The 16,489-nt window shown below is 38.2% G+C and overlaps 1 protein-coding gene across 2 annotated transcripts in view; it reads right to left on the reverse strand.

Moving 5' to 3' along the window:
• LMBRD1 (LMBR1 domain containing 1) overlaps positions 1–16,489 on the reverse strand; it is a 202,519-nt gene that overhangs the window by 32,880 nt on the left and 153,150 nt on the right. For both annotated transcript variants that reach the window (XM_058306941.1, XM_071218535.1), the window contains exons 10-11: positions 1,155–1,219; positions 682–784 (exon numbers count right to left, since the gene is read on the reverse strand). In XM_058306941.1, the coding sequence (XP_058162924.1) occupies positions 682–784; positions 1,155–1,219 (168 nt within the window). The remainder of the gene's footprint in view (positions 1–681; positions 785–1,154; positions 1,220–16,489) is intronic.

Raw genomic sequence — 16,489 nt, forward strand, 5'->3', positions numbered from 1 at the left:
GAGGTCCCAGGTTTGGTTCCCAGTGCTTCCTAAAGAAGATGAGCAGGACAATGAGCTGATGCGAATGGGCTGGTGTGGCAAGCTGACAGAACAAGATGATGCAACAAGAAACAGAAGGAGCAAAAACACAATGAGAGACACAACAAAGCAGGGAGCAGAGGTGGCTCAAATGATCAGATGCCTCCCTCCCACAGGAGAGGCCACGGGGTTGGTTCTCAGTGCCTCCTAAAATGATGACAAGCACACAACGAACTGACAGCAAGTGCAAACAATGAGGGGATGAAGGAGAAATAAATAAATAAATCTTTTAAAAAAATGGTTTAGAACAGTTCACTTTAAGTTTTAAAATGAATCCTGAAACAAATTGTGTGTGTGTGTGTGTATGTAAGTATATATATATAAGTCCAGCAATATATCCAATTTTTTTAAGGAGGTACTGGGGATTGAACCCAAGACCTCATATATGGAAAGCAGGTGCTCAACCACTGAGCTACATCTGCTCCCCACAATATATTAATCTTTAAAGCAACATATCAGTGGGGAAATTATATACAAATAAGAAATAGCAAAGGGCAAAGGCATATTCTGACACTATTACTAGACTTGTCAGCAAAATGGTTTTACGTGAAAGAAAATGTCAGAGTGTTTACTGGAGTATAAGAGAACTGACTTTTTACTTACTGTCTGTAATACAGGCAAAAGCATATTTAGTGGATTACTCAGGTTAGCTCCAAAAATTATAAAACCAGAATCTATTCCAGCTGAATGGAGAGCTTTATCCAAACTGAAATAAAAAATTAAAAAGAATGAGTTCATATATATAACACTAACACATTTACAAAGCACTTAATTTAGTTAAATTAGAAAGAATATCATCATAACTTAAGCATGCAAACTTAGTGGAGTCAAAGAAAAACCATGGGTAACAAAAATTAAGCCTCACATATATCTTACAGATATTGTTTAATTGATGTAGCATAAAGAAATGTAGTCTATTACTGGACCTATTTAGTCATTCTTTAGTTAATGCTGTAGAAAACATCAAGTAAAATACCTACTTAATATGAAGAGGCTACACTAATGGAATTCAGGGAAAATAAATAATATCACAGGATTTGCATACATGCTCTAGAAAATGTGTCTACTCTACTTACTTTGACAGGAAGAGAGAAATTACAAACAGCAATGCAACTAAGATGAAAAATATTCCCCAAATGATCTGAAAGCAAAAATATATTCATTAAAATACAGTTCTAAAGCACAAAACCATTTTGCTCAATATAAATTGCTAGTATAAGACAATGATTAACTAAAATGATTGATGATACACTTTAATTTAGTATATAATCCCTGGCAATTATCACTTAAAATTTCATTATAAGACTATTTGAGAACATGTACACAAAAGAGACAAAGCATTTGGAAAGTCTTCATTAATAAATAAATGCATGCGATTCTTTGCTAGATCAAACATGAGGTTTGTATATAGTTACATTCAAATATAAACTTCAAAGTTAACTGAACACACATACCCAAAAATAAAACCAAGAAAAATTCAGCTTATAATACCCTATTAAACAAAGGGAACTTGGAACATTTTACCAAAGAAATAATGATCTACATAGTAGTTAAATTATAAAACAGCCAAGACAAGTCTACATAACTGATAATATTTGTGAAATAGAGTACTAACAGCACTGAAGAAACTGTCATGTAAAACAATGTTTCTGTGGAAAAATGTGTTAGGCACTGCAATTGGTGCAACACATTTCCTTCTACTGAACTAATTTTATATTAGGGATGGTTTAAAAGATATGATTGGAACTGGGTCTCTAAAGAATCAAGTTTCAGAGGTTTTTAAAAAATGCTGAAGTCTATGCTAGCAATAAAGTAGGCTCTTTTTCTCTTGACATCTTCTTTCCCAAATTACAGGGACATCTGGGCTGGAAAGTCTGCAAGGTCAGGGCAAAAAAAAAGAGAGTTCTACTAAGCAACTTAGCACAGTTAAATGTGTTTGGCTTCTCCTTTCATTGTAATTGATAGAAATAAATGGATAATATCATTAATGACAGGTCGATTTTTCATTTCACTTCACTTGACCACTAAAAGTATATTCCTTTAGAATTCTGAGGAGATAAAAAGAAGTAAAACAACAACCTATCCCCAATCTATGACTGTTAGATTTTAGACCTATGTTCTGGGGAATTCTTCAGTTCTGAGAGGTACCATAGGGGCTTGTTGGGAAGCAGAGGGTTGACAACAAGGAGGGAACCAAGAAAGCTATAGTTATCACTTAAAAATAGAGGAATTCTATTTGTATCTATTTTACATATTGGGATTCCACACAAGATTTCATTTATTTAAAAAAGGTTTCAGGGAAACAGATGGGCTCAGGTGACAGGGCCTCCACCTATCATATGGGAGGACGTGGGTTCAATCCCTGGGGCCTCCTGGTGAAAAAGAAGAGAAAGAGTGCCTGCATGGTGAGCTAAGTGCCTGCGCGGCGAGCTGAGTGCCTGTACGTGGGGCCAAGTGCCCATGCGAGTGCCTGCATGGTGAGCTGATTGCCCACACAAGTGCCCGCAGGGTGAGCCAGTGCCCACATAGTGAGCTGAGTGCTGGCGCAGCAAGCTGAGTGCCCACGCAGTGAGCTAGTGCCCGCACAGGTGAGTCATGCAGCAAGATGATGACACAACAAAAAGAGAGATGAAGGGGAGTCAAGATGAAGCAAAGCACATACCAGGAACTGAGGTAGCAAAATTGACAGGGAACCTCTCTCCACATCAGAGGTCCCAGTGAATCCCAGAGGAGAAAGACAAGAAGAGGAGACAAAAGAGAAACAGATACAGAAGATCGCACAGCAAATGGATAGCAAAAACGGCAGGGGGGAGGGGGATGTATAAATAAAATTGGTTTTAAAAAAAAAAAAAGGGTTTCATTGTTAAAGAAGTTTGAAATGACTGCTCTACAGTAACAAGTGTTCATTAGTACAAGGCAAAAATGGGCTTATACATTCTTTTTCTACCAGAGGCAGGCACCTATTTTTGATACGGTGAACTGAGGCCCACAAGAGAAACAGTGAGCTCACAAGTAAGGCAGTATAACTGCTTCATGCCAATTATTAGTAGAGGAATATGACATGGAAATAGAACTTGAAGTTAAAATTCCCTTTCCTTGATGTCCTTTTTGGCAAAAATGAAATTGTAAACACCTTCCCAATCTGTTGGGATGTATAACTCAGACTAAGAATGTCCTGTCACAGCTACTCATAGAATAGAAATAAGTGCAAAAAATAAAAAAAGACAGAAAATGTTTTATAAAGACCAAAAAAACTATATAATTAAATATGAGAACATATACCAAAAGTTAGATTCATGTTAATGATGATCATTTTGAGTTGACCTAAACACATATACTACACTCAAGCTATAATGTCAATTTTGAAATGAAAAGCCAGCAAAAAAGGCAGAGTAAGAACCTCTGAAAACTCTCTTGTCCATAAAAGCAGTGAGAAAATCAGCATAAAGTGTCAAAATCAACTTTTTCAAGACTCTGGAAATTAACCAAAGACTTACAGCAATATAGGAGTTTATATTCAAGAAATAAAGATAAATATAAGTAGCACATGAGTTTTTGTGGCATTTTAACTTGCTATAATACCAATCCTACTCATCTACACTGTGGCAGCCTTGAAAAATAGTCTGCAATTGCAGTAAAAGCCAGAAGCTCAGCAGCTACGAGAGGGATCAGAGTGGGGTTGGAGCTTTTATTCCCAGAAAACTGTCACTATTTGACCTGTCTGGAAGTTCCCTGGAAGATCCCACTTGCAGAACTATCTGATCTCACTTAGAGCTCATACCGTACAAAAAGCCCTTTTCCCCATGGGCATTTGTTGAAAAAAACTACAAGAAATTAATTAACTTCATAGCCATGAACGGTGTAGATAGCAGGGCAAAAAGTAAAATAAGCACAGCTTTAAGACAGCCTACATGAAATGGACAGATTTTTAGAAACACACAATACCTACACTGATTCAAGAAGAAATAGAAGATTACTAATTCTTAATAGTAAAGTGATTGAATCAGTAATGAAAAACCTCCCAAAACAAAGAAAAGTCCAGGGCCAGATGACTTCACAGGGGAATTCTATCAAACATTCAAAGAAGACAACTCCAATTCTGCTCAAACTCATCTGAAAAATTAAAAAGGAGGGAACATTCCCCTAACTCATTCTACAAGGTCAACATCACCCTCAGACCAAAGCCAGATAAAGATACTACTATAAAACAAAACTACAGACCAAAATCTCTTGTGAATATGCGTGCAAAAAATCCTGAACAAAATACTAGCAAACTGAATCCAACAGCTATTAAAATAATTAGACCTCATGATCAAGTGGGACTTATACCTGGTATTTATGGTTGGTTCAACATAGGAAAATCAATTAATGTAACACACCACATTAACAGAATGAAGGGGAAAAACCACATGATCATATCAATCAAGGAGAAAAGGCATTTGACAATATACAGTACCCTTTTCTTGATTAAAAAAACATTTAGAACACTAGGAATAAAAGGAAATTTCCTCAACATAATAATGGGCATATATGAAAAACCCACAGCTAATATCCTATTTAATGGTGAGAGACAAAGCTTTTGCTCAAAGATCAGGAACAAGACAAGGATGCTCTATGTCACCACTGTTATTCAACAGTGTACTGGAAGTTCTTGCCAGAGCAATTAGGCAAGAAAAAGAAATAAACGGCATTCAAACTGGAAAGGAAGAAGTAAAACTTTTACTATTTGCAGATGACATGAAACTATATAAAGAGAAAATCCTGAAAAATCCACAACAAAGCTCCTAGAACTAATAAATGAATTCAACATAGTGGTGGAATACAAGATCAACGCCAATCAGTGGTGTTTCTATATAATAGTAATGCGCAATCTAAGGAGGAAATGAAAACAAAAAAATCCACTCACGACAGCAACTAAAAAAATCAAATAGCTAGGAATAAATCTAACCAAAAGTGTAAAGGACTTGTACACAGAAAACTATAAAGCATTGCTAAAAGAAATAAAGAAGACCTAAATAAATGGAAGGACATTCCATGTTCATTGAATGGAAGACTAAATATTTATAAGATGTCAATACTACCCAAAGCAATTTATAAATTCAATGCAATTCCAATAAAAAAATCCAACAACCTTCTTTGCAGAAATGAAAAAGCCAATTATCACATTTATATGGAAGGGTAAAGGGCCCTGGATAACTAAACCTATCTTGAAAAAGAATGAAGCTGGGAGACTCACATTTCCTAATCTTACAACTTAAAATAAAGCTACAGTAATCAAAACAGGATGGTACTGGCACAAGGACAGACATATAGACCGACGGAATAGAACTAAGAGCTCAGAAATCAATCTCAAATTTAAGGCCAACTGATTTCTGACAGGGTGGGGAAGACCATTCAATTGGGAAAGAATAGTCCTTTCAACAAATGGTGCTGGAAAATTGGATCTCCATTTGCAAATAAAATAAGCAGGAACCCTACCTCATACCATATGTATAAAAATTAACTCTAAATGGGTCAAAGACCTAAATATAAAAGCTAGAATTATCAAACTCCTAGAAGAAAAATAGTGAAGTATCTTTAGGACTTTGTGTTAGGCAATAGTTTCTTGGAATTTATACCCAAAGCATAACCAACAAAAGAAAAAATATATAACTGGGACCTCACCAAAATAAAAAAAATTTATTGCTTGAAAGACTTTATTATGAAAGTAAAAAGACAAGCTACACAATAGGAAAAAATATTTGGAAATCACATATCTGATAAAGGATTAATAATACCCAGTGTATATATATAAAGAATCCTTCAACTTAACAACAAAAAGACAAACAACCTAATTAAAAAATAGGCAAAAGACTTTAACAAACATCTGTCCATAGATGATATACAAATGGCAAGAAAGCACACGAAACAATGCTCAACATGTTAGCCATCAGGGAAATGCAAATCGAACCACAATGAAATACTATTTCAAATCCAGTAGAATGGCTGCTATTAATAGAAAGGAAAGTAAGTATTGCAGAGGATGTGGACAAAGAGGAACAGTCATTCAGTGCTGGTGGCAATTAAAATGTTGTAGCTGCTGTGTTAGACAGTTTGGTAGTTTCTCAGAAAGCTAAGTATAGAAATACTATATGACCCTGCAATCCCACTACTTAGGTATATACCCTAAAGAACTGAACAGGGGGACTTGAACACATATTTGCACACTGATGTTCATAGTACCATTATTGAATATACCAAAATGCAGAAGCAAGCCAAGTGTCCCTCAATGAAAGAATGGATGAAAAAAAGGTGGTGTGTGTATACACACACACACACACACACTATGGAATATCATTCAGTTATTAAAAGGAATGAACTTCTGATACATGCTATAACATGGATGAAACTTGAAGACATCATGTTAAGTGAAATAATCCAGCACCTGGAAGACATCATGTTGAGTGAAATAATCCAGCAACAAAATGCCAAATATTGTATGATCTCACTCATATGAACTAAAGTATGAATATTCATGGAGTCAGTAATTAGAATACAGGTTACTAAGTGCAGAGTAGGTGATAGGAAATGGGAGTTAATGCCTAATTGGTACAATGACTCTTTGGGGACAATAGAAAAGTTTTGGTAATGGATATTGGTGATGGTATTACAACACTGTAAATATAATTAACACCAGTAAATGCTTAGAACTAGTTAAAAAGGAAAATTTTAGGTTGCATATATGTTATCAAAATAATTTAAAAAACCCTACAGAAACAAAGAGTGAACTCTAATGTAAACTATGAACTATAATTCTATATTTATAATACTGTTTTATCAGTTGTAACAAAAATACTTCACTAATGTAAAATGTTAATATTAGGGAAAATTATATGTACGGGGAGGTATATGGGAACTCTGTATTTCCACCTGAGTTTTCTGTAAACCTACAATTGCTCTAATAAATACAAAATTTTAACTTAATAAATAAATAAAATGAAACAATATTTGCCCAAAGTTTATACTATAACCAAATTCAAATTGTGATTATACTTAAGAGTTATTTTCCAATGGCTTCATTTTTTGGAATGTGTCATTTCAGACTTTAATTTTGAAAGTCTTTCACTTTTAGAATTTCTATAGCACTCTATTCTGAAAAGTGATCTGTTATTTATACAAGGTTTATCCTCTTAAAATAAAACTAGAAGAGAGATTTGGGGGCAAGATGGTGGCTGCGTGAGCTTGCCTGGTAGTGTCTCTGCAGGGGGCGGCTGGGCAGCGTTGAAGGCTCTTTGAGACCGCGCTGTTTCGGGGATTTTTGCTGGTTGGAAGGTGTCTGGACGTCAATTTGGTGGGAAGGTAACAGAGAGGATACATCTATAATATATAAACGGAGGTCCCAGCTGGGCTCGGGAAGTTCCCTCCTTGGGTGGGCAGAGCCGCGGTAGCGGGTGCTCCTGAAGCTCCGGAGCCACGGCGGCCAGGGTTTTTGTTTTTTTTCCTTTTACTAGAGGCTTTGCAGTGCTGAGAAATTCGCGGATACTGGGCTGGCTGGTGAGGGATTGTTGGGACAAGACTCCTTTGCAGATTGATTTGGGGAGACAGACGGTGTTTTCTTGTGAAGCGGGGGACGTTTTTGGTCGCCGGACAGGGGGGGCAGTGCTTCCGCCTGGAGCCCCATCCCCACAGGGCCGGCTGCCGATCGGCAACGGAATTGGATTTTGGACAATAAGGGGACACAATTGGGAGACTGTTGTAGGGTGCAGTGAGGGAGGAGGACACGTCTGGAAGCTGATTGGAGGATATTTTGCGAAGTTTGGGATTTCGGATCTTAGAGTCTGTTTTCGGCGTTTCCAGCTGAAGCCCACCCCACCCGGCGGGGCTTGGGATCTGGGTCATTGAACTGGCCGTGGTGTAGAGGCGCCCTCAAGTGGCTGTTGCGAGGGAGCACAGGGAGGGAGCTGTCCAAAGGCTGATACCCTGAGGAGTTAGGTGAATTTCAGGGATCAGAAATTCAATATAAAATTCGCGGATCTGGCTTCCCCCACAGGGCTGACACCCAGCTACGGGGATCCCTGAGGGCTGTGTTGCACTGCGGAGCTCCTAAGCTTTCTGTGGACCAGATTTGAGCTTGCCAGGTCTGGGTCCCCTGAACTCTGGCGGTCCACACCCCAGACTCACACCTCTTGAGTCTTCAGTGTCTCAGACTTTCCACCCCTGAATCCATCACGCTCTGGGGTCTACCTGGGGTCCTTGAGTGCCCTGGACCTCAACGTTTGCGTTTTATCTTTAATGGTTCATATTGTTTTGTTTTTATTTTCACTTTATCTTATTTTTTACTCTTTTTGACGCCCTGATTGCTAATATTGCATTATCCCCTAGTCTTTTCTCCTAGCGTCTCCCCCAAAGTCCTTTTTTTTTTTTTTACAGATATTTAGGGGTTTTTTTGGTTGTTGTTTTAGATAGTGTTGCAATTGTGACACGTGTATACCTGTATCTCTCTCACCCCATCTGTTCCCCACCGCTTGCCTATCCTCTTTTTCTTTCTTCCTTTCTTCTTGTCTTTCTTTTTTTCTTTATTATAATTAGTGTTTTTTTTTTTCGGTTCTCTCTTTCCCTCTTGTCCCTCATTTTCCACTTATTTTATTTTAATTCAAGTACACAATACGTGCTACAGGGAACACCTCACATTTGCTGGGTTTTCCCATCCTCCACTGCCTCATTTCTGTGTGAACTGATTTAGGCTACCTACACTATCCCTCTTCCCCTGCATCTTGATAACCACTATCATCTACTGTCTCTCCTATATTCCACCCCCCACCTCCCATTCTTTGATCCACAAAGTGTCTAACTCTTAATTTCTAATACCTTTGTTCTGTTTCCTGTCTGTTATCCACTCTTGAAACTATTACCTTTCTTTTCTTTTTCCTTCTCTCATGAAAACAATAGCTTTGTAGTTCATACCATATTCCGCCTATATTCAGTCATCTACTTCATAAAAGATACTCTACCTACAGCTATAACTCTATACAATCTACATGAATCTAACCTCCATCCTCCCAGATCTCATATTCTTGCTTTGTTAACATACATTACCAATACCACTTTACACTTTACCCTTGCTGACACAATTGCCTTTTCCCGACACTAATACTTTCTTCTAAAGTGAACTTAACCAACAACAAGTAACTTGAGTAAGAAGAAAAAAGTGACAAAGAGAAGATATAACACCTATGCAAAAATAACAACTAATTAACCACCAAAAGCAGACAAAGAAGCTAAGGAACTGATTAAATTCGTCAAAATAAAGAGATGACCAGAAAGCAACAAAAATCTACAAACCAAACCAATAATCAGGAAAACATGACTGAATCCAATCAACAAACCAATAATCACGAAGGGGAGCAAAACTTGGCACAAGCAATGAAAGAACTCAGAACATTCATCACCGACAAATTTGATGCAGTAATGAAAGAGGTTAACAACTTGAAGACATCACTTGGAGGGGAAATTGCAGACATACGCAAAAACATAACAGATATGATGGGAATGAACACCACAGTTCAAGAAATCAAAAATACACTTGCAGCAAATATCAGCAGACTAGAAGAGACAGAGCAGAGAATTAGTGATGTGGAAGACAGTACCTCAGAAATCAAACAGATAGTAGAAGGGGTCAATAAGAAGATAGAAAAAATCCAATTAGGATTTAGGGACCTGAATGACAATGCAAAACGCTCAAACATACGTATTATAGGCATTCCAGAAGGTGAAGAGAAGGGAAAGGGGTCAGAAGGAGTGTTGCAGGAAATAATGGCTGAAAACTTCCCAAATCTACTGAAAGAGACAGATGTCCATAACCAAGAAGCACAGCGCACTCCACAAGTCATAAACCCCAACAGGCCCACCCCAAGACATATACTTATCAAATTATCCAAGGCTCAAGACAAAGAGAAAATCCTAAAAGCAGCAAGAGAAAAGAAAACCATCACATACAAGGGAAGCTCAATTAGATTAAGTGCTGATTTCTCTTCTGAAACCATGGAGGCAAGAAGACAGTGGTATGATATAGTCAAGGTACTAAAGGAAAAAAACTTCCAACCAAGAATACTCTATCCAGCTAAACTAGCATTCAAACATGATGGAGAGTTCAAAATATTCACAGACAAACAGAAACTGAAAGAGTATACCAACAAGAAACCTCCCCTTCAAGAAATTCTAAAGGGAGTTCTGCAGGAAGAAAGGAAAAAACAGGAAAGGCAAAGTTGGAGGAGAGTATAAGACCAACAACAACAACAAAAAAGACCAAAAAAATATACAAACAAAATATGACAAACACAAATCCAATCAAAATATGGCTAACACAAATAATTCCTTGATAGTAATAACACTGAATGTCAACGGATTAAACTCACCTATCAAAAGATTCAGACTGGGACATTGGATAAGGAAATATAACCCATCCATATGCTGTCTACAAGAGACACATCTTAGACCCAGAGACGCATGGAGATTGAAAGTGAATGGCTGGAAAACAATCATACAAGCTAACAATAACCAAAAAAAGGCAGGAGTAGCTATATTAATATCAGACAAAATAGACTTTAAATGTGAAACAATTGTGAGAGACAAAGAAGGATACTACATTTTAGTGAAAGGGAAAATCTGTCAAGAAGATCGAACAATCATAAATATCTATGCCCCTAACAAGAGTGCCTCTAAATACGTCAGGCAAACGCTGGAAAAACTAAGTGAAAGAATAGATACATCTACAATTATAGTGGGGGATTTTAATACACCACTATCAACTCTGGACAGAACATCTCAAAAGAGAATCACCAAAGAAACAAAACATCTGAATAGTATATTAGAGGAGCTCGATCTAATAGACATATATAGATCGCTACACCCAAACACAGCAGGATATACATTTTTCTCAAGCGCACATGGATCATTCTCCAAGATAGATCATATGCTAGGCCACAAAGAAAGGCTGAACGAATTCAGAAAGATTGAAATTATACAAAACATTATCTCTGACCACAGTGGAGTCAAGCTGGAGATTTGCAAGGGACAGAAGCCCAGATTTCACACCAAGATTTGGAAATTAAACAGCACACTCTTAGAAAAACAGTGGGTCAAAGAGGAAATCTCAAAAGAAATCAATGACTACCTTGAAACAAATGATAATGATAACACAACATACCAAAATTTATGGGATGCAGCAAAAGCAGTACTGAGAGGGAAGTTTATAGCCATAAATTCATATATCAAAAAAGAAGAAAGAGCAAAAATCGAAGAACTAACTGCACATTTGAAGGAATTAGAAAAACAACAACAAAGTAACCCAACAGGAAGAAGAAGGAAGGAAATAACAAAGATAAGAGCAGAACTAAATGAAATAGAAAATAAGAAAGCACTTGAACAGATAAACAAGACCAAGAGCTGGTTTTTTGAGAAGATTAACAAAATTGACAAACCTTTAGCAACACTAACAAAGAAAAAAAGAGAGAAGATGCAAATACACAAAATAAGAAATGAGAAAGGCGATATCACCACTGACCCAACAGAAATAAAGACTATCATAAGAGGATATTTTGAAAAACTATATTCCAACAAAAATGACAATCTAGAGGAAATGGACAAATTCCTAGAAACACATAAGCAGCCCATATTGACGAAAGAAGAAATTGATGATCTTAACAAACCAATCACAAGCAGAGAGATAGAATCAGTTATCAAAAATCTCCCAACTAAGAAGAGCCCAGGGCCAGATGGCTTCACAGGTGAATTCTACAAAACATTCCGGAAAGAACTGACACCAATCCTGCTGAAACTATTCCAAAACATCGAAGCGGAAAGAACATTACCCAACTCCTTCTATGATGCCAACATTACCCTAGTACCAAAGCCAAACAAAGACATCACAAGAAAGGAAAATTACAGACCAATTTCTCTGATGAACCTAGACGCAAAAATACTTAACAAAATACTTGCTAATCGTATTCAAAAATACATTAAACGTATTATACACCACGACCAAGTGGGATTCATCCCAGGTATGCAAGGATGGTTCAACATAAGAAAATCAATCAACGTAATACACCATATAAACAGATTAAAGGAAAAAAATCACATGATTATATCTATTGATGCAGAAAAAGCATTTGACAAAATACAGCACCCTTTCTTGATAAAAACACTCCAAAAGATTGGAATACAAGGGAATTTTTTGAACATGATAAAGAGTATATATGAAAAACCTAAAGCCAACATTGTTTACAATGGAGAAATCCTAGACTCCTTCCCTCTAAACTCAGGAACAAGACAAGGATGCCCACTGTCTCCGCTCCTATTTAACATTGTCTTAGAAGTACTTGCACGAGCACTGAGGCAAGAACCAGAAATAAAAGGCATTCAGATTGGAAAGGAAGAAGTCAAAATTTCATTATTTGCAGATGACATGATCCTATACATAGAAAACCCTGAGAGATCTACAACGAAGATTCTAGAACACATAAATGAGTTTAGTAAAGTCGCAGGTTATAAGATCAATGCGCAAAAATCAGTAGCATTTCTGTACACCAATAATGAGCAAGATCAGGAGGAAATCAAGAAACAAATACCATTCACAATAGTAAATAAAAAAATCAAATACTTAGGAATAAATTTAACTAAAGAGGTAAAGAACTTATACAACGAGAATTATACAAGATTGTTCAAGGAAATCAAAGAAGACCTAAATAAATGGAAGACTATTCCTTGTTCATGGATAGGAAGACTGAACATTATTAAGATGTCTATCCTACCAAAATTGATCTACACATTCAATGCAATCCCAATAAAAATCAACGCAGCCTTCTTTAAGGAACTAGAAAAACTAACTATGAAATTTATTTGGAAAGGAAAGAGACCCCGAATAGCCAAAGACATACTGAAAAAGAAAAACGAAATTGGAGGAATCACACTACCTGACTTCAAAACATACTATAAAGCTACGGTGGTGAAAACAGCATGGTATTGGCATAAGGAAAGACACATAGACCAGTGGAATCGAATTGAAAGCTCTGATATAGAACCTCACATATATAGCCACATAATATTTGATAAAGCCACCAAACCCTCTCAATTGGGAGACAGTGGCCTATTCAACAAATGGTGTCTGGAGAACTGGATAGCCATATGTAGAAAAATGAAAGAGGATTACCATCTCACACCTTATACAAAGATCAACTCAAGATGGATCAAAGACCTAAATATAAGAGCCAAGACCATAAAAACCTTAGAAAGCAGTGTAGGGAAACATCTACAGGACCTTGTAATAGGAAATGGATTTATGAATATCTCACCAAAAGCACGAGCAGCAAAAGAACTAATAGATAAATGGGACTTCCTCAAAATTAAAGCCTTCTGCACCTCAAAGGAGTTTGTCAAGAAAGTAAAAAGGGAGCCCACACAGTGGGAGAAAATATTTGGCAATCATATATCTGATAAGAAACTTATAACTTGCATATATAAAGAACTCCTATATCTTGAAAATAAAAAGATAAACAACCCATTTAAAAAATGGGAGAAAGACTTAAACAGACACTTCTCCGAAGAAGAAATACAAAGGGCAAGAAAGCACATGAAAAAATGTTACAAATCTCTAGCTATCAGGGAAATGCAAATCAAAACTACAATGAGATACCATCTTACACCCATAAGATTGGCAGCTATGAAAAAAACAGAAGAATACAAGTGCTGGAGAGGATGTGAAGGAAGGGGAACACTCATCCACTGCTGGTGGGAATGCAGAAGGATCCAACCATTCTGGAGGACAGTATGGCGGTTTCTCAAAAAACTAGCCATAGATTTGCCATATGACCCAGCAATACCACTGCTGGGTATATACCCAGCAGAACTGAAAACAAGGACACAAACCGATATATGTACACCAATGTTCATAGCAGCATTGTTCACTATTGCCAAAAGTTGGAATCAACCCAAATGCCCTTCAACAGATGAGTGGATCAATAAAATGTGGTATATACACACAATGGAATACTACTCGGCTGTAAGAACAAACACACTACAAACACATGTCATAACATGGATGAATCTTGAGAACCTTATGTTTAGTGAAGCAACCCAAACATTGAAGGACAAATACTACATGACCTCAATGATATGAAATAAACAAGCTGCCCTAGATAGCAAGAGACTGAACGACAGGCTTACAGGAAATCGGAGGGTGGAGGAAGGATATGAGCCGATGTCTGCAGGGGTGGAACTTAAGACGAGATGGTGGTAAGTATGAACACAAAGAAGAGATAAAATGGGGGCAAGGGGTTGCCTTTGGTTGGGGCTTTACGGGTTTGAGGGTGGCTGGGGAGGGACGGTTGGGTAATGTTGCCCAAAAGTGGGGGGAGGGAGGGGTAGCATACGAACACAGGAGAGGGTTAGGAGGTGGTGGAGAGTAAAATGCCGAGAAAATAATATCAAAATATAATAAAGAGGGTTACCTGTTTAGAATGCTCGGAGGGGAGGGTCTGATGCAGGACGGGCTCCTGGGGAATGTCTAAATGCTCATTCTGCCAGAGTGGGTGACACCATGGGGTAGAATCCCAAGTAGTGAGAGTGGGGGTGGACCCACATCCTGGGGAGGACTAATGCCACCAAATAGAGGGAACTCTATCCCTCGAGAGAAAGGGTGGCTCCCAGGGCATTGGGGCAGATGAGCAAGTTAGGCCCTAAACACTATTCCATCTATCTCTGGAAGTGGCTCCTCAGGAAACGGAGGTTGACTGTCACTGTGGGCACCAAGGTGGAAGGGAAAATGGACGTTAAATGTGTGGAACCAAAGTAAATGGGGGGCAAGGGAGGAGTTTCTTGAGAGTACACAAGGATGGATATAAAACATGTAATATTACACCATAACATATAGGAGACGACAGACTGATAATGTAAACCATAACGTAAAACATAGGAGAACTAAAAATGTAAAGAACTGTGTATCCTAAAGTATGCACCATAATGTAAGCACAGATATTACCATGTTAGAAAGCTAATATCTCAGACTCTGTACATCACCTTAAGTAAATATGATGTGAATAGGGTGTAAGAGTATCGCTGTGGAAGGAAAAAGGTGTTGTGGTGGATGTATGGGAGTGCTGTATATTATATATATGCATTGCTGTGGTCTAGGACTCCTACGAAGAAACGCTGAATAATTGGGGGGGGGGGGGGGGAAAGGATAGGATGTGGAATTTTTTCAAGTCAACATTCTTTATCTAAGTTCTTTATCTAACTTTATCCAAGTTCTTTATCTATCCTTTAAACCCATCGCTATATGCCATTCCCTAGTAAGGGACCATGACATTATATTGGGCTTCAAATTTCGGGGAGTTCTGGATCACAGAGTGTTTCAACAATGGCAATGGAGGGATACTGGTATGGGATACCAATGACAGGTGATATATGGCTGACAGGGAGCTGTACAGAACATATGTCCAGGGTGCATGGTAATGATTGGATATACTCATAGTGGCAACAATTAAAAACCCAGCAGGGGGGGTACTGGGTTCCTGGCCAGTGGTGCTCTGTCGTGGTCCCTAGGGGAGCAGCGATAGTCTCCCAGGTACAGCGGCGGGGACCGGGAGGGAGTAAGGGTTCAACAGTGAGCCCCTGATGCTAATGACTATGCTTGTGAGCTGATAAACCTAAAATAAGAACAAGGCCTAGAGCAACATTGTGCCTGGGAATTTCCTCCTGTCAGCCTTCATGTTACTCAAATGTGGCCAGTCTCGAAGCCAAACTCAGCATGTAAATGCAATGCCTTCCCTCCAGCGTGGGACATGACACCCGGGGATGAGCCTCCCTGGCAACGAGGGACCACTATCAAATACCAACTGATGATGCAACTGGAAAAGGACCTTATATGGAAGGTTCAATGCGGATCAGCAGAATATCCATGTCTACATGAAACAACATGACTTTAAAATGCTGTTTGACCTAAAGTAAGGGGGAAATGGAAAGGAGAAATGAATTTATATGGCTACGAGTTTCTAAAAAAGAGTCTGGAGGCTGGCAGAAGGATTGCCCTCATGCACAACTGAGCAGAGTCAGAGAGACAGATAAAGCAGATACAACCCCCAGATATTGGTTCCTATGAAGGCTAAAGAGACCCATGAGAGTTATGGTCATGGCCGATGGGGTTTACTACCAGGGCAGATGGCCCCTCTCTGGAAATGGTGTTTATGTGTGATGAATCTGGACTCAGATGGGATCTCCCTTCATAAGACTTTCATACTAATCTGCTGGAGGTGCAGTTAACGTTGGGGTTTAAGATATAGTTAGGGGATTTGAATCTCTGGACTGATAATGTGATAGCCAGGTCCTGAGCCTCAACAGACTCCAGCACCTACAATCTGATTTATTGGACTTACCACAC

The sequence above is a fragment of the Dasypus novemcinctus genome, chromosome 11 (genome assembly GCF_030445035.2).
Source record: "Dasypus novemcinctus isolate mDasNov1 chromosome 11, mDasNov1.1.hap2, whole genome shotgun sequence".
Lineage (NCBI taxonomy): Eukaryota > Metazoa > Chordata > Mammalia > Cingulata > Dasypodidae > Dasypus > Dasypus novemcinctus.